We start from the raw sequence: 23,898 nt of genomic DNA, 5'->3' as shown, positions 1-23,898 counted from the left end.
TAATTTGTATCATTATAAAATATTCCATGGAAAGGAAAACTACTTACGTTAATGACGTTATATGCAGAACCTTGCGAAGGAGGACAGAGGGTGTCTTAGGGCACCAACAGACATCCTACTTTTAGCTACGCTGAAAAAAATTATTTAGCTGTCTTTCGGAAGTTAAATGCAGGTGCTATGAGGTGTGCTGTGAGCGCTATGACATGGGGCTCTTCAAGAAAAATGCGAAAAGCGCTCTGTCGGCGATGCATTGGCGAGTCCTGTGATGTTGCAAATGTCCATAGGCGATGGTGATTGCTTTACACAAGGAAGCTCGTCTGCCTTATTGTTAGGAATACACACAAAAATACACTTAAGCATCGGCAGAAACTTTTGGAAAATCTGATGAAACATGTGAATTAATATGCGATGGATTCACGCAATTAATAAACGCACATTTTCAGTACCGTGACCAAACTCAGGTCATCAAACCTACAAAGGATAGGTATCGATGCAATTGTTCAACCGCGCATGCCCGGTGCTATGTGCAAGTAGTTATGTAGTACGTCTGCTGATGCTGTTATACTAGCAAGGGGTATGTAATGCTGCAAGAGTACCAAATATTAAAGGCATCGACATACCGTCTATCATACGCTGTTATACAGACATGCCATTTTATGCTGAGCCACCCTAGTGACCTTTTTTTTTTCGGGTACCTTCAAAAGGTACCCGACGACGTGGGAGCGACGCCGGGTTATGTGGGATTTTTACCGCACTAAAACCCCCCCGGTGGTCGTCCTCAACGCTTGTTGGAGAACTCCGGGATCTCCGAGGGAACACGAGTCCTCCAAGCGGAATGCCCCGTTCGGGCTCTACCCTGGGGGAACACTTTTGGCTCCTCCCACACCATCTGGTGTTTACGACGGTATGCGGCCACACATACCGTCGTCCTTCCCGGGGTTGCTTGCTGGACGGTTCGAGCTCCCACTCTTGCCACCCGCAACCCCGGAAGCCCCCTTTTAGTCGCCTCTTACGACAGGCAGGGGATACCGTAGCCCTATTCTATTCCCGAGACTACAGGGACAAAATGTGGTCAAGATTGTGCCCTTAACCATTTTTGTGTTCCATCCTTGTCAAGGGGAGTGCTAACCGTCTCTCCTTTCAATAGACACACCCTAGTGACCTATCCCTTTTTACGGAATATTCAATCAATACACTACACTAAATTTAGGCACTACAGGAAATGACCATATTATGTAACAGGAGCCTACGCTACGCAGGGCGCAGGCGCGGCTACAATCTTTATATATATATTTCTTATGTGCGTTTGTATGTCACTGAACTCCTCCTAAACAAATGGACTGACTGATGATGAAATTTGTAGTGTGTGTTCAAGGGGACTTGAGAATGGTTTAGACTCACAATTTAGTCCGTGGGAAAAGGTTTGTTTTTAATTAATTTTTAATTCGTAAGTAGTTATAGAATCGGAAACTATGCATTTGATCAAGTGATGATCTTTAGCAAAGTTGTTGTCCAAGAGCCCACGAGGGTTTGGGAGTTGGTAAGACCAATTTTCGAGAGATGGCACCACTGTCATTCCAATGCAGGTACAATAAACAATTTTTCCGTTTTATGTATGTCATATTATTTATTTAAAATGCGGCCGAAGCCGCGAGCACCACTAGTTATTATACATATACATTTCTATAGTTTAATATAAAATGGATTTATAACAAGATCGATAAATACTGTATTTCATAAATAAATAAATAACCATAATGAAATAAATATATTTTTTTGGAATATTAAATTAATATTTTAGAACTTTCTCAGATAATACATTTTTCTATGAAGTTACCGAAGAATTTAACGCAATATAGGACCCATTTTAAAAAGGTTCAACTAGAATAAGACTTATGGACATCCGCAACACCAGTTCCTAATTCATCGCTGGCTTTATGGAACACCTTTTTTCGCAGTTTTTTAATGAAATGCATTGAAAGCTGCGAAGCTGGAAGTGCTTTATTGGGTGTGAAAAAAACTCGGGATGAAGTTCATTCATATGCACCCTAAATAGTGAATTTTGATATTTTAAAAACATCTTCATTATGCAACGTTAGTTCGGCATTCAACTGGTAAATGTAAGTGGTCACTGTCACCCACGTTATCAACGCAGATAAAATAAGAGCCCTACCTGAGATCGGTCACCTCGGAACGCCCCGGATAAACTCTTCATTCAGAAGTAGTAGATGCATGTGTGACATCATTCAGGCCTCAGTTAGTAAGTACTGATAATTTAATACTCTCCATCCCATACAGGCAACCACTCTCACGTGATCTGGATGAGGACCCTCTCGGCTTTGAATCCACCCTCGTATGGAAGATTGAAAGATCTTTTTCGTAGACTTTTTCTAGGAGGCAAAATTTAAGTCAAAGGAAGGAAGAAGTTAAGGAGGCAAAGTTTAAATTAAAATATATTTATATAACTTCTCATTAATTTTGCATTTATACGAGGCATTCTAACTTAGTCCTTAGGAATACAACTGCAACTATGACTGACCTCAGGAAGGACTTGGATCTATGGACAGCCATTTACCATTATCTGCACTGCATGCTCAGTTAGCACTCTTAAAAAAATATATTAGTCACAGTAAAGATAGCCTGGACCTGAATACTAACAACCACATGCATACAGCCTCACTTTCGGTTTACACCCACTCAATATTTCGTTATCAACGTTATTCTCTTAGCTATAAGTGTCAATTTTCTCTGCAGACTCCGTAAAACGTAGTACCTATTTGTTGTGGGAGCGAACGTTTTCAACTGAAATATCTCAGTGCGAATCAAATTGCTCTCCTGTTCATACGATTCGTATCAGTCATCACTATATTATAATACTAATTACCAATCTATTACTAAAACTCTGATCGGTCAAAATGACCAAAGATATGAAAAAGTCCAACTTTCGGATTTTATGTGATTTATTTGCTCCAAAATTGTTAACTATATTCAACATATTGGACCTGGTAAGTATGGTTTAGTATTTCCTTTTCTTTTATAAGCAATTGGAGACGACCATCTTAGTCCTTTGGTGCGGCATTGGCCCTGCGATCGGATTTAGGTGAAAGGTGGTAGATTTAGCACGGTTCGGGCAAGGAGGTACCACTGCCACACCCGTTTCTAGCGTAAAGCAGTTCTGCGTTTGCGTGAAAGGGTGTGGTTGGCGGCTGGATATCGACCATCTTGATTCTCAGAAATGCCGCCGCATCCGTCCTCGGTCAGCGACGTGGCTTCGTTGTCCCACGTGATGGAGTTGCCAGCATTCTGGGAACTCATCCCAGGGACGACAATTTGGGTTTGGCTTTTTAAATGTAACATTTAACATAAAAATATAATATCAGACAAGTATCTTCGTATCAGTGAACATAATATATTACTCAGTAAAAGTCTGATCAATGAAAATCGCTCAGCAATATGATAGTTTTGGCTTATAAATAACTGATTTGAGTCAATTATTGGCTCGTATATCGTTCGTAATCTATTGATTACGAACGATATATTTATCGTTCCTGGTAAGTATGGTTTACTATTTCTCTTTTTTCTTTTTTTTATAAGCAATATGAGGGAATTATCTTAGTCCTCAGAACGCATCTGTGATAGAAGATGTGAATGTGATAGAGTTAGTATGGTTCGACCTCAAAGCTGCTATCGCCATACCCATGTCTAGTGTAAAGCAGTTCTGTTTTACTAAAAGGGTGTGGTTGACGGCTGACGCCGCATCTGTGTTCGGATTCAGGTGGACTACTGTTTTAGATTGAGTGGTTTATACATGTACATGGGCGGCAGTAGACCACTGTTACCGTTGTCACGACCCGACGTGAAGAGGAACTGTAACCTTATTGGAATTGTAATTGACTGCTAGTGACGAGGTGGTACTGTACGCTTGTTTTGCTTTTTCAATTTCATAAAGCTTTTCTTCATTGCAGATGCTAGCGGTTACTAATATAGGATTGATGCTGGGGGATATCAAGCTCATTACGCTATATGGCGAAGGAAAGGCTATAGACATGTTCGTTACTGACGTCGTGGTCTTAGTAGCTAGCGTCAGCATCATACCTGTAGCCGTGTTCGGAATAAGAAATACATTAAATCAAAATGCCAAGCATTTGCATATGGTAAGAGGTTTTGAAGATATTAATATCTACCTGGTATGGATAATTAATTATTTTATTACTGTTGGAAACGGCATTTCTCTAGAAATGAGAATTGTTTGGGGTATAATCAAGCTTCATGACCAAGTGCAAGTTGGCAAACTTCACACGCATTTGAAAACTTTGATAACTCTTAGGCGTAGGTTTCCTCACAATAATTTGATTCCCTGTTAAAGCAAGTTAATTAGCAAATATTTTTTTTAAATCGGAGGTTTGAAGTCATTAAACTATCATTAGTATCTAATAATGCTGCTATACGCCTATTTTTTTTATATTTTTTATAATATATTAATAAATATATATTACTAGTTACTTATATATTAATAAATACATATTTTTTAATAAAAACTAAAACTGGTTATCAGTGGCAGACTAAGGTTGTCGGAGGCACGGGACGGAAAGTTGAATGGAGGCCTCCAGTGTAAAAAGTTCGCCTGAGATTCGGTGACCTTTTCTTCCGCTGTCTCATACACATTTCATAGATCGTTTGGTTCTTACGACATTTTTTTAGCAACTGTGTTTAGAGGCCCCCCAGGATCGCGGGCCCGGGGCGGAACGCCCCTTCCGCTCCCTCCTACCTAACCTAACCTAACCTAACCCCCCCCCCCCCCCTCTTAAGCCGCTAGACCTGGTTATTATTATTGGTTATCATATTATCCGAGTACCTATTGCTTTCCTTTAAAGATTAGTTGACGTCGTTCATATTAACGGGGTCTCTACAACGCACACATCTTTTTAAAATTTCAGTACTCGGTGGTTATCGCCTTAAACTTAACTCTCCTAACGGCCGTCATCATCTTCATGTCGCAACACGGAAATGTCATTAAGTCCGATGTGACGGAGTGGTTGACGAGAGATTTCTTCCGCAACGCCACTGGACCTGCCTTGGAACAGAAAGAAAAACTTTGGGATGACTTGCAATCTAACGTTAGTATTGAATACCATTAGTACATACACATACCTTAGTAATCAGTATATAATATAATAAGATGTATGTATTGTATTTGTGATTTAACTACAATATTATGTCAATCAATTTTGGACTTTTAAATTATGATAGATAGGATCTGGTATTGAATTCTTGATACAATGTTTTCTTATAGGATTAGAGTAACAAATGAGTTCCCATCCCACCTTCGGTAAGTGGTCTCTGCTAGTACATCTTTGACCTGTGAGATATATACTCATCTGCTTTAAATGTAAGTCAGCCGGCACTTACACCCATCTACCATACCGTGGAACTGCTTTGCGCTAGGAATGGGTGCGGCGGTGGTACCTGCCCGTTCTGGCTCTACCACCTTAAAAATGAGTTGGAATATGGTAACGTAACGGGGCATGTTTCAGTTCTCCAGAGTTATAAGATGAGAACATGCTCACCAGTTGGACGGCAACATTTCACCTCTGTCTGGAGAGGGCGATAAAATCAATAACTTCAATTACAGTTTCTCTGCTGTGGTGTGGAAGGTGCTAAAGACTACGACACTATGCAGAAGCCCATGAGCCTGTCCTGTTGCCCTGCAGCCTACCACGCCAGTACTGAGCAAGCGCAGAAGGAGTTATACGAAAATTGTGTGGAGTAAGCTATACCTACCTTTCTTTGAGAATTGTCTGTTTGTTATATGTATTCTGCATGCTTTTCACAACCCCTATACCGGGTTGTGAAAAGCATGCAGTCCACATGATCGAGGTTAATGCCATTTGGTCATCTGCAATAAAGTCTCCCCCGAATATCTCCCCTACAGCACTGTTGAAACCAGAACATACCAAGCAAACACCTACTATTTGAATAGCCCATTGATGATTTGCTTCAATTTGGATGTGGCTTTTTATATTTAATTTAAAATACTCTTATAATATCATACATTAATTTTTAAATAAATGTTCCAACTTTAAACATTTAAATGTTTTTAGATTAATCAAGAGTCATGAGGGACTATAGAAAATAAGAATACCTATTGCATTACATTTCAAAAAAGTACATAAACAACCTCCTGCAAACATATATAATAGAAATAAATATAATCGAGGGGTATCGAGTTCAAACCCCACGCTGATTTTTCAGAGTTATGTGCGTATTAGAAATTAATTATCACTTGCTTAAACGGTAAAAGAAAACAACGTGAGGAAGCTTGCGTATCTGAGGGATTTATATAAAAAAATCTAAAACGTATGTAAAGTCTACCAATCGCACTTGGTCAGCGCGGTGGAATATGGTCTATTTCTTCTTACACTGAGAGAATACTCGTGCCCAACAGTGGGACAATGACGGGTTGATGATAAATAGAATAATAATTTCTGTAGTCGTTAAAGCAGGTGATAACTAATGAAATATAAGTGAAAGCTGAACAAATAAGCTAAAACTGATTACTTTTACCTCTTCCATCAGTAAGTGCCGCACTTTCAAGGGATGCAAGGACAGCCTCCTCGCCGTTGTGTATAGACACGAGAAGATATTGGTAGTCATGGGCTTACTCAACTTTTGTTTTAAGGTAGGTTCGCTACCCGCCACCCGTACTATATTGTATGTACCATACTATATTCACTATTTAGTTTCGGATTTGGCTCTATATATATATATATATATATATATATATATATATATATATATATATATATATATATATATATATATATATATATATATATATATATATAAATATCGTTATATCGCTAATAAGCTTTTGTTTATGTCGCTGTCGCTTGGGCGGCACGTTAACGCAACGAAATATTCGCTCGACAGTTTGACAGTTTTGACAGTGGCGTAAACCACTGCTACGTTTGCAATAATCAATCTCAACCAATTATTAGCCTACTACAGTACTAGGGTTTCTGATTACCCGGCATTTTTTTTTCCCGACCACATTTTCCCGGGAATTCCCGGGAACACGAGAAATAGTCCAAAACGTTATGAATTCTTTGTCTCCAACCATTTTAAGGTATGACTCACTTCCTGCAACTGGGGGATGCCTGGACCGTGTTATACTACGTTATTTTGCCATGGAAATTCGTGGAAAGAGGTACGGATTAGTGGCCGAACCATGTCGATTGTTTAATCCGTTATCCGTAAGACCTCCCAAGAAGATTTAACGACTGCTAAACAACTGCTACAATGTCGCCAATGTCGCCATACAAGAAACCGCTATTTTTCGACCTGTTTCTATTTATCTATTGAACCGTAATAGGTTGACCGTTAAAATTTTCACAATGCTTTTACGTGAATGGCTGCAATAATAACTAATACTAACAATAACAAAGATTGGTGGTATGGAACTCTTAGGGTGTGAGTTCGACTTGCACTTGCCCAATTTTATTTATAATAGTAAGAGAACATTTAGGGCCTCATTTATTTCATTTCCCTCACCTTGTAACCACTGGCATAATGTAACAATATAGTTGAAATATCAGTATTTATTTGAGCTTAAATGTCATATTCTTACGTGATAAGGTCTATTGGAAAGTAGTATGTTTTGATTGATTATTGCGTGTTAAAATCATCATAAATGTTAAAATTCAGGAGTAATTTACGATTTTTAAAGATTTTTTGGACCTTTGAAATTTCCCGACTTCCCGGGATCCCGGACGCTTTTTCCCCTCCCGACTCATCGTGAATTTCCCGGGAATTCCCGACCAGAAACCCTATACAGTACGCTTACCATGAGTTTTTACGTCTTGACAAATATGCCTGTTTTGGTATTTGTTTACGTATTTGCCCATACAAATTCCAATCAGCGCACCTAACGCATTGTATCAGAACTATAGTGTCAGTAACGTGACATTAAATGTCTAAATTGGCAAAATGGCGTTTTATGTTTTGTCTCTTTTTTTTGCGAACATGTGAGGCAGACAAAAAGACTTGAGCACTTACTTGTTGTTACGTAGACTCAGTGTACTGAAGCAAATGGAACAGAATAATGGATTGAGTACACGTAACGTAAAATTGTGGGATATTTTGAAAACTCATGGTAAGGGTACAGTTCGAAATTTAGCAATTATTAGGCATTTGGCAATGTTATTGAGATTGATTATTACCAACCGGCATTAATCACCAGCTACCAGTTGCTCAATCTACAGAAGCCAATAGACAGTAAAATGTAAACAATATGGAGAAGCGAGAGAGGTAGGTATTGGCAAAGTTTGTCGCGCGGTTGCCGAGCACCCGTCATGTACTGTGTCCACCTGTAATTAATTACTACAACCCTTGATATCGAACTAGCATTTAATTAACCCTACTAGTTGTTGTGAAAAATGGCGACATGATGTAGGTGAAATGTAATTGTCACTGGATATTTTTAATCTACATTCTTTAAATTTCCTTAAGTCGTAGGTGTCATGGTCATAGGTGAAAGCAATTATAAATATGAACAACGATATATTATCAAGTAAGTGCTCAGTCGGGTGTCGAGCCTGGAATAAACTGAAAGGTGGTAGAATCAGTATATTTCTATCGAGGGAGTACTACAGCTCCACTGATTTTCAGCTTGAAACAGTTCTTGCTTTTCGGTGGAAGGGTGTGGATGCCATGATTACATGTGAGGCGACCAACTCATCCAAGATGTGTTTGTTTTAATTTACGAGCTACTCTTCGAAACAGCTAAATTCAATTTGATGCCATTCTTGCCACAACAGACTGAACATAATAAGAGCTGAATATAAAAACTCCCAGCAGACACAAAAATATTTTTCCAATATTTTAAACTTGTTTCTTTTTTTACAGCTCTCCTGCTTCGCGTTTTCGAATTATCTTATTCAATTTGGACCATTCCATGTGGTAACCGTCACTGAACTGTCGAAGGCCATTTAAAATACATGTCCACAATTACCGTGGAAATTGTTATAATACTCGTAGAAATGCACTGTATCTGAATATTAAACTTTATTGCACTTATATTCGTGTTTTATTTATACTCCTGTAATTCAACTAGAACTCTTATAAAACTCGACTGATTAAAATATAGTGTTTGTCACTCCCACAGTTTAGACGAATCCAACGACCCCTATTTTAATATTCGTCTAGTCGTTTGGGCTGAGAGTATACCAAAGAATAAGACTAAGAAGAATAAGCGCTGCTTTGTATTAATATCCGCATAAATGTAATTGATAAGGGATAAAATAATCAAAAAAATCCCGAATATACCCCGAACATAAATTACTTAATTTATGTGACGAGACAACTTACGTAAAAAGCTTTCATATAGTTGATAGATAGTTCACAGATAGATAGTAGATAGTGATAGTTTCACAGAGTCGCACATACCTATTATTAAAATAAAACTATTACTTGATCCAATTTATAACTTTTATTATTGAACAAGCGCCGCACCCGCCCGTCGTCAGTGGGCCCGCCCAGGGTCCTCGAGACGGCGACAGACTGAATGGGAGGGTTCCCATTGTTGTGGAGCGTATGCCCAACTGGACGCAGCACTTCGAGGTGCTGCACACCCGATTGGGCCGTGCGCCAAGCGCACGACCGTATGAAAGGGGGATGCGATTCATCCCCCAGACTCCCGAAGAATACAGGGTAATTCAAGGCTTCCTGACCACCCTGTCCGACACAGAGCCGGACCTATCGTTATACCCCACGGGAGAACCGCCTTACTAAGGTAGCTGTGCGGGGGCTCCCGGGGGATACCAATCCCGAGAGGGTGTGCGGGGCGCTCAGGGGCCTTGGGTTCCCTGTACGCTTCGCAACCTATATCCCACCTATAAGAGGACGCTTCGAATGTACATTCTATGTGCAACTCGACCACATCGACCAGGAGAAGTTCGCGGGCCCAAGTGCGTTCGGTGTGCGCAGGGGCATGCTACCCGGGACTGCCCCCTCCCGCGTGACGCACCGGCGAATTGCGCTAACTGCCAGGGGCCGCACATGGCTAGTGATAGACGTTGTGCGGTCCTTAGGCGTGTGGCGCGCGCCAAAAGCGTCACGCTACCTCCACCGATCCCCGGCCCCCGCCAAGTGCGTGGAGCCGCGCCCCCTCCTCCGGCACCCCCTGCCAGTACGCACCCACGGCCGGTGCCTCTCTTATGGCCCCGGCGAGCGGTCCGACGTCTGAACGCCGTAAAAAGCAGAACAGGCGACGGAACCAAGCCAAGCGGAGGCGTGAGCAGGAGACTCGGAGGGCACCGTTCGCCGAGTCGACTCCACAGCCTATGGAGCAAGACCATCCAGCTCCAGAGACGCATCCGGCCGTGGAGGTGACCCCCACCCCGACGTGTTCGTCACAGCCACCTAGGCATGCCCTACGTCTATCCAGGCGTAAGGCCCCAGGCCACGACGGGATCCCAACACGTTAGGTTAGGCGTTAGGTATGCTGTCCAGAGGGGCCCTGGTCGCTTTGACTCGGGTCTTTAACGGCATCCTCCGCACAGGCTATTTCCCGACCACCTGGAAACTAGGGAAGGTAATCGTCCTCCCGAAACCGGGGAAAGACCGCCGTCTCCCGGGTAACTACCGCCCCATAACCCTGTTATCAACCACAGCTAAGCTGCTTGAGGGACTGGCGTTGAAACTACTGCGACCGTTCCTTAATATAAGGGACGAGCAGTTCGGGTTCCGCGCCGGTCACTCTACAACGCTGCAGCTTACGCGGGTTATCCATCATTTATCATCTGAGCTCAATTACGGGCGTCACACGGTCGGCGTCTTTCTCGATATAGAGAAGGCGTTCGACCGCGTATGGCACGATGGACTCATATGCAAAATGATGGATACACCTGCCCTGGCGACGCTGATACGGTTGATAGTATCGTTTTTAAGTGAGCGGCAGTTCTTTATTTCGGTTGAGGGCCCATCCTTGCGGGGATGCCGCAGGGCAGCTGCCTCTCGCCGTGGCTCATCTGGTCACCTGGAGATGACAGTGCGTACTTTGCGTCGTCCCGTCGGGCGGACATAGCTGCACGGAGAATGCAACGTCTGCTCGACCTATTACCTATATGGCTGGATAAATGGCGCATGGCTGTCAATGTCGAAAAGGCAGTCGCAATACTTTTCAGCCGCAAGCGTATCATGCCGGCACCGCTACGGCTCCGTGACACGGAGATAGCTTGGCAGCCTTTAGTTAAATACCTAGTTTGTAACATCGATCGCTCGTTGCATATGATCCCGCAGGTGGAACAAGCGATCCGCCAGGCCCGAGTAGCCCGAGGGATGCTCCGACCGGTGCTTACACCCAGGTTACCGCTAAGGACGAAACTAGGGATCTACGAGACCTACATTCGTTCACGACTTCTACCCTACCTACGCGGCATCGGCATAGTACGCGTTGGTTTCCAGGTCGAACCGACAGCGTCTCCAGGCGCAGCAGAACCTGGCCTTGCGAGCAATCGTGGGGGCGGGACGCTACGTCAGGAACGACGTGGTGAGGCGCGACCTTAAGATAGAGACGGTCGAGGAGTTTGTGGTCCGCCTCGCACGCTCAATGTATGAGCGGGCGAAGGCCGGACCATACTCCCATTTAAAGGGGTTCGCGCCCCTACACGATCGACCACCTGGGGGGTGCCCGCTCCCGCGGGAATTCCCCGGACTGGCAACCTTCGACCATCAGGAGGCCGACCGTCCGCTCCGGGGGAAAATCCGGGGGGTATTTACCACCTGAGAATCTGCCCGGGCAAAGAGGGTATCCTCGATACCCGAAATTTCATGCCCACCGCCATTATGTTAACATTGCTTTAGCATATGAGAGTCCCGGAGGGTATGACGTCCCAGCTGACTGACTGACTCAAGACCGTTCTTTTTCTTTTTTTAACACGCTTTTATTAGATTGGGTTGTATGTATGTATGTATGTACGTAACAGAGTAACGGAATCTTTGAACCCGATTTCTATCCACTTTGAACGTTCAGGTTAATTCAAAATTTTGAAAAATTGACAAAAACCGATGACAATACACGATTTTAATAATTTTGTACCATTGTCCTCATCAACATCCTCAGGATTAACGATTTTCGAGGCGAGAAAAAGCGCCTTTGAGAAATTTCACGCAAAGGTACTAGATTGAGTTTTAATAAAAATAATAATGTTATTTCCCTATAACTCAAATATCCTGAAACATATCTATAATGCCATCTTGTAAAATGTTTTTTAGGATTCCGTACTCAAAGGGTAAAACGAAACCCGCCGCTGTCTGTTCGTAAGTCACAGGGCTTTATCTCTTAAACCGTAATATATAGACAGATAGACACATGATTTTTTACAGACGATGCATAATAATAGTCGCTATAACAACAAATACTAAAAATTAATAAAATAAATATACATAGTTCAAAAAACTAAAAAACACGCTTTTATGATACAATCAACTAAAAAGTAGAAAATAATTTTCAATCTAGGAATCAATTAAGGAACAGTAAATAGTATTATTGTGGAAAAAGTGTGGTGTGCTTTTCGAAAACTGATAAGTGGAGACATACCGTCTATCATACGCTGTTACATAGAAATACTATTTTATGCTGAGCCACCCCAGTGACCTATCCCTTTTTACAAAATCTTCAATCAATACACTACACTGAATTTAGGCATTACACGAAATGACCATATTCTGTACAGGAGCCTACGCTACGCAGGGCGCAGGCGCGGCTACAATTGAGGCTGTTAGAACCAGAGTAGCCTAACTACAAATAAAAATTCGCCAAGTACAAGTCGAACTCGCACATGGAGGCTTCGTACCACCAAATGTACACAATTTTTTACTTATTTTTATTCATTTTATTATTTTTGAAACAACAATAGATGGCGTTGGGGTGACGATGAATGATACGTGAATTTTCATTAATACCTAAGTATTAATTGCCCCAATGCCATCTATTTTTCTGTGACATAACTAATTATGTCACACAAAAATAGATAGCGTTGGTGTGATAATGAATGATATGTAAACAACATATAATAAAATTAAAATAACTATATTAAAATATGTTTTATGGTTCTTATTTGTATTTGTTATAATACCAGTTATAAAAGTAAACGGATTGTAAAAATTTCAACCATCTTCCTAGTACAGTTTAGCAGTTAGATCGAAAAATGCCGAAAACATCCGGTTTGTTGTATGGAGACCCCCTTTAATATTCAACTTTATTTTATTTTTAGTATTTGTTGTAATAGCGGCCACCGTTATGCATCCTCTGTAAAAAATTCAAGTGCCTATCTATTACGGTTTAAGCAGTAGAGCCCTGTGACAGACGGACAGACGGACAGACAGCGGAGTCTTAGTAATAGGCTTCCGTTTATACCCTTTGGGTACGGAACCCTAAAAACATGATTTACCATATGGAGAAAAGTAAAAGAGTGCACATTTTTAAATTACGAAAATACAGATAGGTCAAAAATCATTAAAATACAGTTAGGCCACTCTGGTTCTAGCAGCCTCAATTATGATATACATATATTTAGTTTATTATAAAATGGATTTATAACAAATTCAATGAATACTTACATTCTTGTTTTCCCATTATGCGACGTCACGGCACAGATAATTTATAGACTATTATGATCGACAACGTTTTCGAAAACATAAATTTAAATTTTTGGAATATTAAATTACTTAATATTTTAGAATTTTCTCATAGACTCTCGTAGACTTATTTTCTAGGAGGCAAAATTTAAGTCGCACTTGGGGCACGACTTACGGGGTGGGCATAGACCGTTCATATATTTCACCTATGGCCCTCGCCTTCGTTAACATCCTTTTTTTCATGCAATTTTCACAGGTTTGCCCACACCTGCTGCAGTTTTTTTAGGAACTAATGGTCACCTACTTATAGATCATTCCTCAGTTTGTGACACGTAGACGTTAGTATAATTATATAACTTCTTATTTATTTTTATACGATGCATTCTCACTTAGTCTTTAGGAATAGCAATGCAACTGTGATCGACCTCAGGAAGGACTTGGATGTTATCTAAGGTGAAATACCGATTCCCAAGGGTGGCAGCGGCCACTCACCATTGTCTGAACTGCATGCTTAGTTAGCACTCAAAAAAAAAATTAGTCACAGTAAAGATAACCCGAACACGAATACTAACAACCACATGCATACAGTTTCACCTTCGGTTTACACCCACTCAATATTTCGTTATCAACGTTATTCTCTTAGCTATAAGTGTCAATTTTCTTTGCAGACTCCGTAACACATAGTACCTATTTGTCGTGGGGGCGAACGTTTTCAACTGAAATACCTCAGTGCGAATCAAATTGCTCTCCTGTTCATACGATTCGTATCAGTCACCATATTATAATGCCAATTATCAATACTTATAATCTATTACTAAAAGTAAGATCAGTCAAAATGGACATAGTTATGAAGACGAGGTCCTTCTTTCCGATGTCATTTGAATTATTTCTTCTCTTATTGTTAAACGTAATTCTCATGGTAAGTATGGTTTAGTATTTCCTTTTCTTTTATAAGCAATAGGAGACGATCACGTTAGTCCTCTGGCGCGGCATTGGCCCTGCGATCGGATTTAGGTGAAAGGTGGTAGATTCAGCACGGTTCGAGCATGGAGCATACCCGTTTCTAGCGTAAAGCAATTCTGCGTTTGCGTGAACGGGTGTGGTTGGCGGCTGGATATCGACCATCTTGGTTCTCAGAAATGACGCCACACCACATACGACCCGTCGTGAAGAGGACCTAGTTTATGGAATAAGTAGAGGTTAGAGTTCACTGCGTAAACGCGTCTCGAGTATTTAGGCGTCTCATCTAGTTGCGGGTTTGTGACTCACACACTCACAAGCTCGGTCGGTCGGTTCCAGCGACATAATTATCTAAGAGTGAGATGCGTCGATACTCGGAGAAGTTCGGTTCGCGGCATTTGATGCTTGGAAGTCGATTTATTTGTTATGCGTTTTTAAACCTCATTCAGTGTTTTGTGATCAAGTAAATTGTAAAATATTAAGTAATTTGTGAATATTTTGATATATAAATAACTGACTTTTAATTGATTCAAGTTTTCAATATGATTTAATTTAAAATATTTTAAAACGAAAACATTTTTGAACTTTGCTTAATAGACGTTAATAATTCATAAATCGTAATAATACTCCATTACTAGACCTCGATGTTAAGAGTATAGCCACAGTATAAGGATATAAGCTATACGCTAGTTATGGAAACGTCAATAAACTAGAGACGTACTCGTGGACCGAGTTTTTGGAATAAGTCTGTAGGCGGACGCGTACTTCTAAGACTCAGTACGCATTTTACCTATAGTCTGATTCATAATTAGGTGTCCAAAATGTAAACAAAGAAATGTCACTGTCAAAATTAACAAGAAACAAAAACTTTAAACAAACTTTTAACAAACTCAACAAAAAACTAAATCTTTAACAACTATACTCAATTTAACAAACGCACTATGAAAACGAGAAAAAAATCGAGTTCGATCACAATCACGAAAATATATAATATCAGCTACGAAACTTCAAAATGACGGCACAAGAAATGTTTTGGATTCCGATTGTGTTACCATTATCACATTTTAATTTTCTACCATAAACCTTTTTTTTATTATTATTACTGTATGGAACGACATTGAGGTAATATAAATATTAGAAAATGTGAATTGATCCTAATTTATTTAGATTATTATTTTATTATTGATGTATTATTTTAATATCGTCAAATATAAGAAACTACCATTTGAAATGTATTTTCTTGATAGGTCAACACCTTTGTTTACATTTTGGACACCTAATTATGAATCAGACTATAGTATATCTCACCTCTATTTCATAAAGCCCATCTTCATTGCAGGTGCTAGCACTGGTTACTATAGTAGTGGTACTGACCGAAACCAAGCTCATTATACTATATGGCAAAGGAAAGGCTATGGAACTCTTGATTACTGACGGCGTCGTCTTATCAGCTAGCGTCATTCTCATGCCTGTAGCCATGCTTGGAATGGTGGGAATTTCAAAACAAAATCGCAAGTTGTTGTGTGTGGTAAGAGGTGTTAAAGATACTTATGCCTGGTATGGGTAACCAATTATTATATTAAGTAGTGTTGGAAACGGCATTCCAACACTACGGAGAATAGTTTGGGCTATAATCAAGCTTCATGACCAAGTGCAAGTTGGCAACTTCACACGCATTTGAAAACTTTTTTGATAACTTTCAGATGTAGGGTTCCTCACAATAATTTTCACTGTTAAAGCAAGTGATAATTAATTTCTAATAGGCAAATATTTTTTAAAAAAATCTGAGGTTTTCAATCATTACTATCATTATTATTGGTTGTTATATTATCCGAGTACCTATTGTTTTTTTTAAATTTCAGTACTCCTCGATTTTGATGTTCCTCGTGGCTTTCCAAGTGTTTGTCATCATCTACACAATATTGCACATAAATGGCATTCAGTGCGAAGTGTCGAAGTGGTTGACGAGGGATTTCATTCACAATGCCACTGGAGCTGCCTTGGAAAAGAAAGAAAAACTGTGGGATAATTTGCAATCTAACGTTAGTGTATAATACATTCACATACCTTAGTAACTAGTGTATAATATTATATGATTTATGTATTGTATTTGTGACTCAACTGCAATATTATGTACTCTTATGGAATTTTTAATTCTGATAGATAGGATCTGGTATTGAATTCTTGATACAATGTTTTCTTATAGGATTGGAGTAAGAAATGAGCTCGCAGCCCACCTTTGGTAAGTGGTCTCTGCTAGTACATCTTTGACCTGTGAGACATCTGGTACTCATCTGCCTCAAATGTAAGTTCGCCGGTACTCACACCCATCTCTCATACCGCGGAACTGCATCGCGCTAGAAATGGGTGCAGCAGTGGTACCAGCCCGTTCTGGCCACCTTAAAAATGAGTTGGAATATGGTAGCGGGGCATGTTTCAGTTCTCCTGAGTTATGAGAAGAGACCATGCTCACCAGTTGGACGGCAACATTTCACCTCTGTCTGGAGAGGGCGATAAAATCAATAACTTCATTTACAGTTTCTCTGCTGTGGCGTGGGAGGTGCTAAAGACTACTACACTATGCAGAAGCCCATAAGCCTGTCCTGTTGCCCTGCAGCCTACCACGCCAGTACTGAGCAAGCGCAGAAGGAGTTATACGAAAATTGTGTGGAGTAAGCTATACCTACCTTTCTTTGAAAATTGTCTGTTTGTTATATGTAGGTATAGGAGTTGTGAAAAGCATGCAGTCCACATGATTGAGGTTAATGCCATTTGGACATCTGCAATAAAGTCTCCCCCGAGTATCTCCCCTACAGCACTGTTGAAACAAGAACATACCAAGCAAACGTCTACTATTTGAATACCCCATTTATGATGATTTGCTTCAATTTGGATGTGGCTTTTTATATTTAATTTAAAATACTCTTATAATATCATACATTAATTTTTAAATAAATGTTCCAACTTTAAACATTTAAATGTTTTTAGATTAATCAAGAGTCATGAGGGAGTATAGAAAATAAGAATATCTATCTATTGCATTACATTCCAAAATAAATATAGTTCAAAAAACTAAAAATCACGGAACTAAATACTATAATTGTGAAAAAAGCGTGGGTGCTCCATTTATCAGGTTCGAAAAGCGCCCCACACTTTAACCACAATTATACTATTTAATGTTCCTTAATCGATTCTTAGATTGAAAATTATTTTCTACTTTTTAGTTGATTTTATCATAAAAGCGTGGTTTTTAGTTTTTTGAACTATATTTATTTTATTAATTTTTAGTATTTGTTGTTATAGCGAACACCATTATGCATCGTCTGTAAAAAAATCAAGTGTCTATCTATTACGGTTTATGAGATAAAGCCCTGTGACTCACGAACAAACAGCGGAGTGAGTACGGAAGTTGAGTACGGAATCCTAAAAATCATTCTACAAGAGGGCATTATAGATATGTTTCAGAACAGTTACAGGGAAATAACATTACTATTTTCAAAACTAAAAATCACGCTATAACAGAACTAAAAAGCAATAATTGGGTACTTGACAGTTATAACAATAAAATATGAAATATGTTGGATATGATAGCTTATAAGTAAACATAAATTATGCAGTATTTCGTTTATTTTTTAATACATTCTAAGTATTTTAATTTTTAAAAAGAAATTTTCGATTTTTTATCTGTGGATTTTAAATCCCAAAACGGCGACAGTGCTGCCTCAAATGTCATGTGACGTCACTACATCGAAACCAAACAAGACAAATAATAATTAAATCGTTTGCTGTTAGAGTTGGTTGAATTTATGTTGTGAACCGAAATGAAGCCATACTATATTAAAGCTGATAGCGTGAACCTGCTTAAAGAAGATCCATATATGCAGTGCAATAAATCAAAATGGATACAAAAACTTCTGTGAGATAACCTATGGAAATATCAAATAAACAACGTAAGTAAAACATTCTTTATATTTACATTTAATTATATCGAACAATTAAAACATTTCTTAACTGACTTCAGACAGAAGAAAGGTTGTCTTACAAGTAATTATTAAGATTTTTTTAAATATACTTATATTCTTATGTGAACTGTTTTAAGGTTATTAATTGGTTATATTTATATTTACAGATCTTCCCGACAATCGTATAGTGACGACGTTATAGAGTATGTGCAGTTTAAGAGGAAGGCAAGTTTGTGTTTCATGAAAAGTAAAAGTTGTCCTGAACACAAGGTACATCAATGAAAATGAAAATGTGATGACTGTCCTGCCTAGAAGAAGTGAGGAGCCAAAAGTTTCGAAAGTGGGCACCATTCTGAAATACATAAAGTAAAGTACACGGGAAATAGTACTTCTTTACTTGCGTAACCTACCCAACAAGATGAAGGAAGAAAAGTGACCATACAGTTCCTATTATTGCATTGCAATTTAATTCTGAAAATGACAGTGATAAAAATATATAACCATTTGTTACGGAAAATAATTTTAGTAATGAAGAAAAGCAGACACGCAAGCAGCACAAAAATTTAGCTTAGGTGATCTGTAGTAATTATTGTAACTGTAACATATGATAAATATAAACAAAAGTTGTACTGTGCGTACTCACTAATAGAACCATATAAACCAAATAAACAAAGAAATCGGTTAATAAAATACTAATATTAGCAAATCATGTATTTTTAATTATACAGTCCTGTAACTTAATCAGTGCACATGCACCATCAATAATAACACAGTCATGAAATATTTTAATTGTGTCCTATTAATTACAGAATGGGCCCTTAAAATAGAATTCTCATAGACGTCTTATAATTCTATTCTTATCATAGACATCTATATAATATATTAAATATATGAATACTTCCACTTGCTGTTTTGTTTTGATTACGTCCCGTTCCAATGATTTGGAATTGACGAATCACTCTGAGAGTTACTAAATTTATTCCTTTTTTTCAATAATACTTGTCTTACATAGATAGTATAAAATGTCATTGCTTGCAAACAGAGGATTTAAACATATAAGAATCTGCAAGTTCTTTATCGTTTATGAGATTTGGGTTTAGGAACTTGTATAAGCAAATTTGTTACGATCGTACTTGTACACATCGTCACTGCACACGTCTTATAACTTGTCATTTATTTAAATTTTAGTTATAATAGCTAAATAACTCTCAATTTTCTTCTAAGCATTGTTTGTTTACAGTGTAATGACGTTCCGCCACAAAATGACACTTGACCGCCTGATTTAACGCGACGTTCCGTTCACCGTAAAGAAAGTTCGATTTTTATTAATGAATAGCCCTTTTTTCGAAAAAGTGATCAATGAAAGGCATATATAATACGTATACTAATTCATTAAAACACTTTCCCAAAAAGTGTCAAGTAGCCAATTGTTGCAATCTAGTAACTTTGGGATGAACTTTCTCTAAGGCGCTTGAACAATCTCGCCTCGAAAATCGTTAATCCTGAGGATGTTGATAAGTACCCCTTTAGTACGGAATCCTAAAAATCATTCTACAAGAGGGTAATATAGATATGTTTCAAAACATTTGAGTTCTATGGAAATAACATTATTATTTTCAAAACAAAATATCACGCTATAACAGAACTAAAAAGCAATAATTGTTGCAATATATTAACGTTGGGATGAACTTTGTCTAAGGCAAATTAAACAATCTCGCCTCGAACAATGATACATAAGGACAATGATACAAAATTATTAAAATTGTGTATTGTCATTGGTTTTTAATAATTCTTCAAAATTTTGAATTAAACTGACCGTTCAAAGTGAATTGAAATCGGGTTCAAAGATTCCGTTACTTGTTAGTTACATACATACATACATAAATACAACCCAAGCTAATAAAAGCGTGTTAAAAAGTACATAAGCAAACCTCCTGCAAACATATATAATAGAAATAAATATAATCGAGGGGTCCGAAGTTCAAACCCCAGGCACGCACCACGAATTTTTCAGAGTTATGTGCGTATAAGAAATTAATTATCACTTGCTTAAACAGTGAAAGAAAACAACGTAAGGAAACTTGCGCACACGAGAGATTTATATAAAAAAATCTCAAACGTATGAAGTCTACCAATCGCACTTCGTCAGCGCGGTGGATTATGGTCTATTACTTCCCATTCTGAGAGAAGACCCGTGTAGCAGCAGTAGTATGACAATGATGGGTTGATGATGATGAATAGAATAACAATTTCCGTAGTCGTTAAAGCAGGTGATAACTAATGAAATATAAGTGAAAGCTGAACAAATAAGTTAAAACTGATTACTTTTACCTCTTCCATCAGTAAGTGCCGCGTCAACCTCAAGGGATGCAAGGACAGCATCCACGCCGTTCTGAATAGACACGCGAAGATGTTGCTAAATATGGCCGTTCTCAACTTTGGTTTTAAGGTAGGTTCGCTACTCGCCACCCGTACTATATTGTATATAAAATATAAAATTGCATCATTACCTTTTTAAAAGTCAATTTCCCTAGCCGGGAAACTCGTTCACAATTGGCCGTAACTCTTTTCACTATTTAGTTTCGGATTTGGCCCTGAAGACCAGTTTGAAAAATTCACGCAAATATATTATATAAATATCGTTATGTCGCTGTCGCTTGGACGGCACGTTAACGCAACGAAATAGTCGCTCGGCAGTTTGACAGTTTTGACAGTGGCGTAAACCACTGCTACGTTTGTAATAATCAATCTCAATCAATTATTTATTAGCCTATTACAGTACCCTTACTATGAGTTTTTACGTTTTGACAAATATGCCTGTTTTGGTATTTGTTTACGTATTTGCCCATACAAATTCCAATCAGCGCACCTAGCGGATTGTATCAGAACTATAGTGACAGTAACGTCACAATCAATGTCTAAATTGACAAAATGGCGCTTTATGTTTTTCTTTTTTTCGAAAATGTGAGGCAGACAAAAAGACTTGAGCACTTACTTGTTGTAACGTTTACCCAGTCTACTGAAGCAAACGGAACAGAATAATGGATTGAGTAAACGTAACGTAAAATTGTGGGATGTTTTGAAAACTCATGGTAAGGGTACAGTTCGAAATTTAGCAATTATTTCCCATTTGATAGGCAATGTTATTGAGGTTGATTATTACTAACCGGCATTAATCGCCAGCTACCAGTTGCTCAATCTACAGAAGCCAATAGACAGTAAAGTGTAAAGAATATGGAGAAGCGGGAGAGGTAGGTATTGGCAAAGTTTGTCGCGCGGTTGCCGAGCACCCGTCAGGTACTGTGTCCACCTATAGTTAATTACTTCAACCCTTGATATCGAACTAGCATTTAATTAACCCTACTAGTTGTTGTGAAAAATGGCGAATCCATGTAACTGGATATTTTTTAAGAAAAAGAAATCTACACTCTTTAGATTTCCTTTAGGTGTCATGGTCATAGGTGAAAGCAATTATAAATATGAACAACGATATATTATCAAGTAAGTGCTCAGTCGGGTGTCGAGCCTGGAATAAACTGAAAGGCGGTAGAATCAGTATATTTCGATCGAGGGAGTACTACAGCTCCACTGATTGCCAGCGTGAAACAGTTCTTGCTTTTCGGTGGAAGGGTGTGGATGCCGATTGCCTATTGACTTACATGTGAGGCGACCAACTCATCCAAGATGTGTTTGTTTTAATATATGAGCTACTCTTCGAAACAGCTGAATACAATTTGATGCCATTCTTGCCAAAACAAACTGAACATAATGAGAGCTGAATATAAAAAAGCAGACAATAATATTTTTCCAATATTTTAAACTTGTTTCTTTTTTTACAGCTCTTCTGCTGCATTTTTTCGGCGTTTTTAATTCAACTTCTACCATTCGATATAATAGATATTGAACTGTAGAAGGCCATTTAAAATACATGTCCACAATTACCGTGGAAATTGTTATAATACTCGTAGAAATGCACTGTATGATCTGAATATTAAACTTTATTGCACTTGTATTCGTGTTTTATTTCCTCCTATAATTCAATTAGAATTCTAATAAAACTCGACTGATTAAAATATAGTGTTCGTCACTCCCACAGTTTAGACGAATCCAACGACCCCTATTTCAATATTCGTCAAGTCGTTTGGGCTGAGAGTATACCAAAGAATAAGACTAAGAAGAATAAGCGCTGCTTTGTATTAATATCCGCATAAATGTAATTGATAAGGGATAAAATAATTAAAAAAATCCCGAATATACCCCGAACATACATTACTTAATTCATGTGACGAGAGAACTTACGTAAAGAAAAAGCTTTCATATAGTTGATAGATGTTTCACAGAGTCGCACATACCTATTATTAAAATAAAACTATTACTTGATCCAATTTACAACTTGTATTTTTCCCGCGCTAAAAACAACTCCAACCCCAACACCGTTCTTTTTCTTTTTTCTATGCTAATGAATCCAATGGTGTAACGCATACAGACAGTGACTATATAAATGGGCACTTAACTTTAAAAATAACATATGAAAAGAAATGAAAATTCTACTATAATTAAATAATTTGAATATATTTCTAACAATCCGCCATCCTGAATTCTATTGCCTGACCTCAGGCAATAGAATTCAGGATGGCGGATGCGGATCTATCCGCTAACCTAACCGAATCATTACGAAACATTGTAGGCTATACACTATATGAAATACTATATTACTGGCTATATGAGGTTGAATCAGAAAAGTAAATAACAAACTAATTAGTAAAACCCTGATATTGGGACGGTCCATTTCACGTAAATTCAGTAGTTAAGAAAAACTACAATGTATGCGTTAACCTATGTTGTAGCCAATTTACAAACGTTAACAAGCACGTAAATATTGATATACACCTAAATCTAGACCGAAATTTAAATGAAACCTAGATTTAAACGGAAATTCTCATCCTTCCTACAAAGCCTACACGAACAAGCGCTTGATAATTTATAAGCAAAGTTTGTTATAATGTTTTGCTGAAATATCAGATGGTACTGTTATTAATAGTCATTGAAATTTTGTATTTATAAAATCCTGACTAGATGGCACCAGTTTAGCGATAACTTGTAGCTTTCTATTGATCAAAATGATTGTATTAATTAAAACTAGATGGCACTACTTTAACTAACACTTACAATTTTATCACTGCTTTTTTCGATGAATAAAACACAGCTAGTTCTAAAATATAAGTAGCCTAAGTTACTCCTTATTACATCAGCTACCTGCCAATACAAGCCCCGTCAAAATCGGTTCAGCCATTTCACATATTAGCCAGAACAAACAGACTGAGAGACAAAATTAAAA

The 23,898-nt window shown here is 38.5% G+C and overlaps 2 protein-coding genes and 1 non-coding gene across 5 annotated transcripts; 2 read left to right on the top strand and 1 right to left on the bottom strand.

The window, feature by feature from the left end:
• Positions 1-1,060: 1,060 nt before the first annotated feature.
• On the bottom strand, positions 1,061-1,151 carry LOC140753625 (U6atac minor spliceosomal RNA). The gene has a single exon (XR_012103592.1). It is a non-coding gene; the product is annotated as a U6atac minor spliceosomal RNA (small nuclear RNA).
• Positions 1,152-2,272: 1,121 nt separating this feature from the next.
• On the top strand, positions 2,273-9,075 carry LOC140753442 (uncharacterized). Its single transcript, XM_073088038.1, has 6 exons — positions 2,273-3,005; positions 3,966-4,154; positions 4,938-5,117; positions 5,633-5,766; positions 6,577-6,679; positions 8,905-9,075. Exons 1-6 carry the CDS (start codon positions 2,916-2,918, stop codon positions 8,989-8,991), a joined length of 783 nt encoding a protein of 260 aa, XP_072944139.1. The 5' UTR covers positions 2,273-2,915; the 3' UTR covers positions 8,992-9,075.
• Positions 9,076-14,366: 5,291 nt separating this feature from the next.
• Positions 14,367-22,561, top strand: LOC140753441 (uncharacterized). 3 transcript variants are annotated; one of them, XR_012103570.1, is made up of 6 exons: positions 14,367-14,557; positions 15,938-16,126; positions 16,461-16,640; positions 17,137-17,270; positions 20,904-21,652; positions 22,400-22,536. XR_012103570.1 is itself a non-coding variant. In XM_073088036.1 (6 exons), exons 1-6 carry the CDS (start codon positions 14,423-14,425, stop codon positions 22,469-22,471), a joined length of 816 nt encoding a protein of 271 aa, XP_072944137.1. In that variant the 5' UTR covers positions 14,367-14,422; the 3' UTR covers positions 22,472-22,561. The 3 variants fall into 3 exon arrangements, 2 of the variants coding, with proteins under 2 accessions (XP_072944137.1, XP_072944138.1); XM_073088036.1 differs by having other exon boundaries at positions 20,904-21,009; positions 22,400-22,561; XM_073088037.1 differs by lacking the exon at positions 14,367-14,557 and adding an exon at positions 14,660-14,837 and having other exon boundaries at positions 20,904-21,009; positions 22,400-22,561.
• The last annotated feature ends 1,337 nt before the right edge of the window (positions 22,562-23,898 follow it).

This window comes from Epargyreus clarus, unplaced genomic scaffold (assembly GCF_041222505.1).
Source record: "Epargyreus clarus isolate Ecla_fem2 unplaced genomic scaffold, WU_Ecla_fem_2.2 ptg000026l, whole genome shotgun sequence".
NCBI lineage: Eukaryota > Metazoa > Arthropoda > Insecta > Lepidoptera > Hesperiidae > Epargyreus > Epargyreus clarus.
This window is presented reverse-complemented; position numbering and strand designations above follow the sequence as displayed.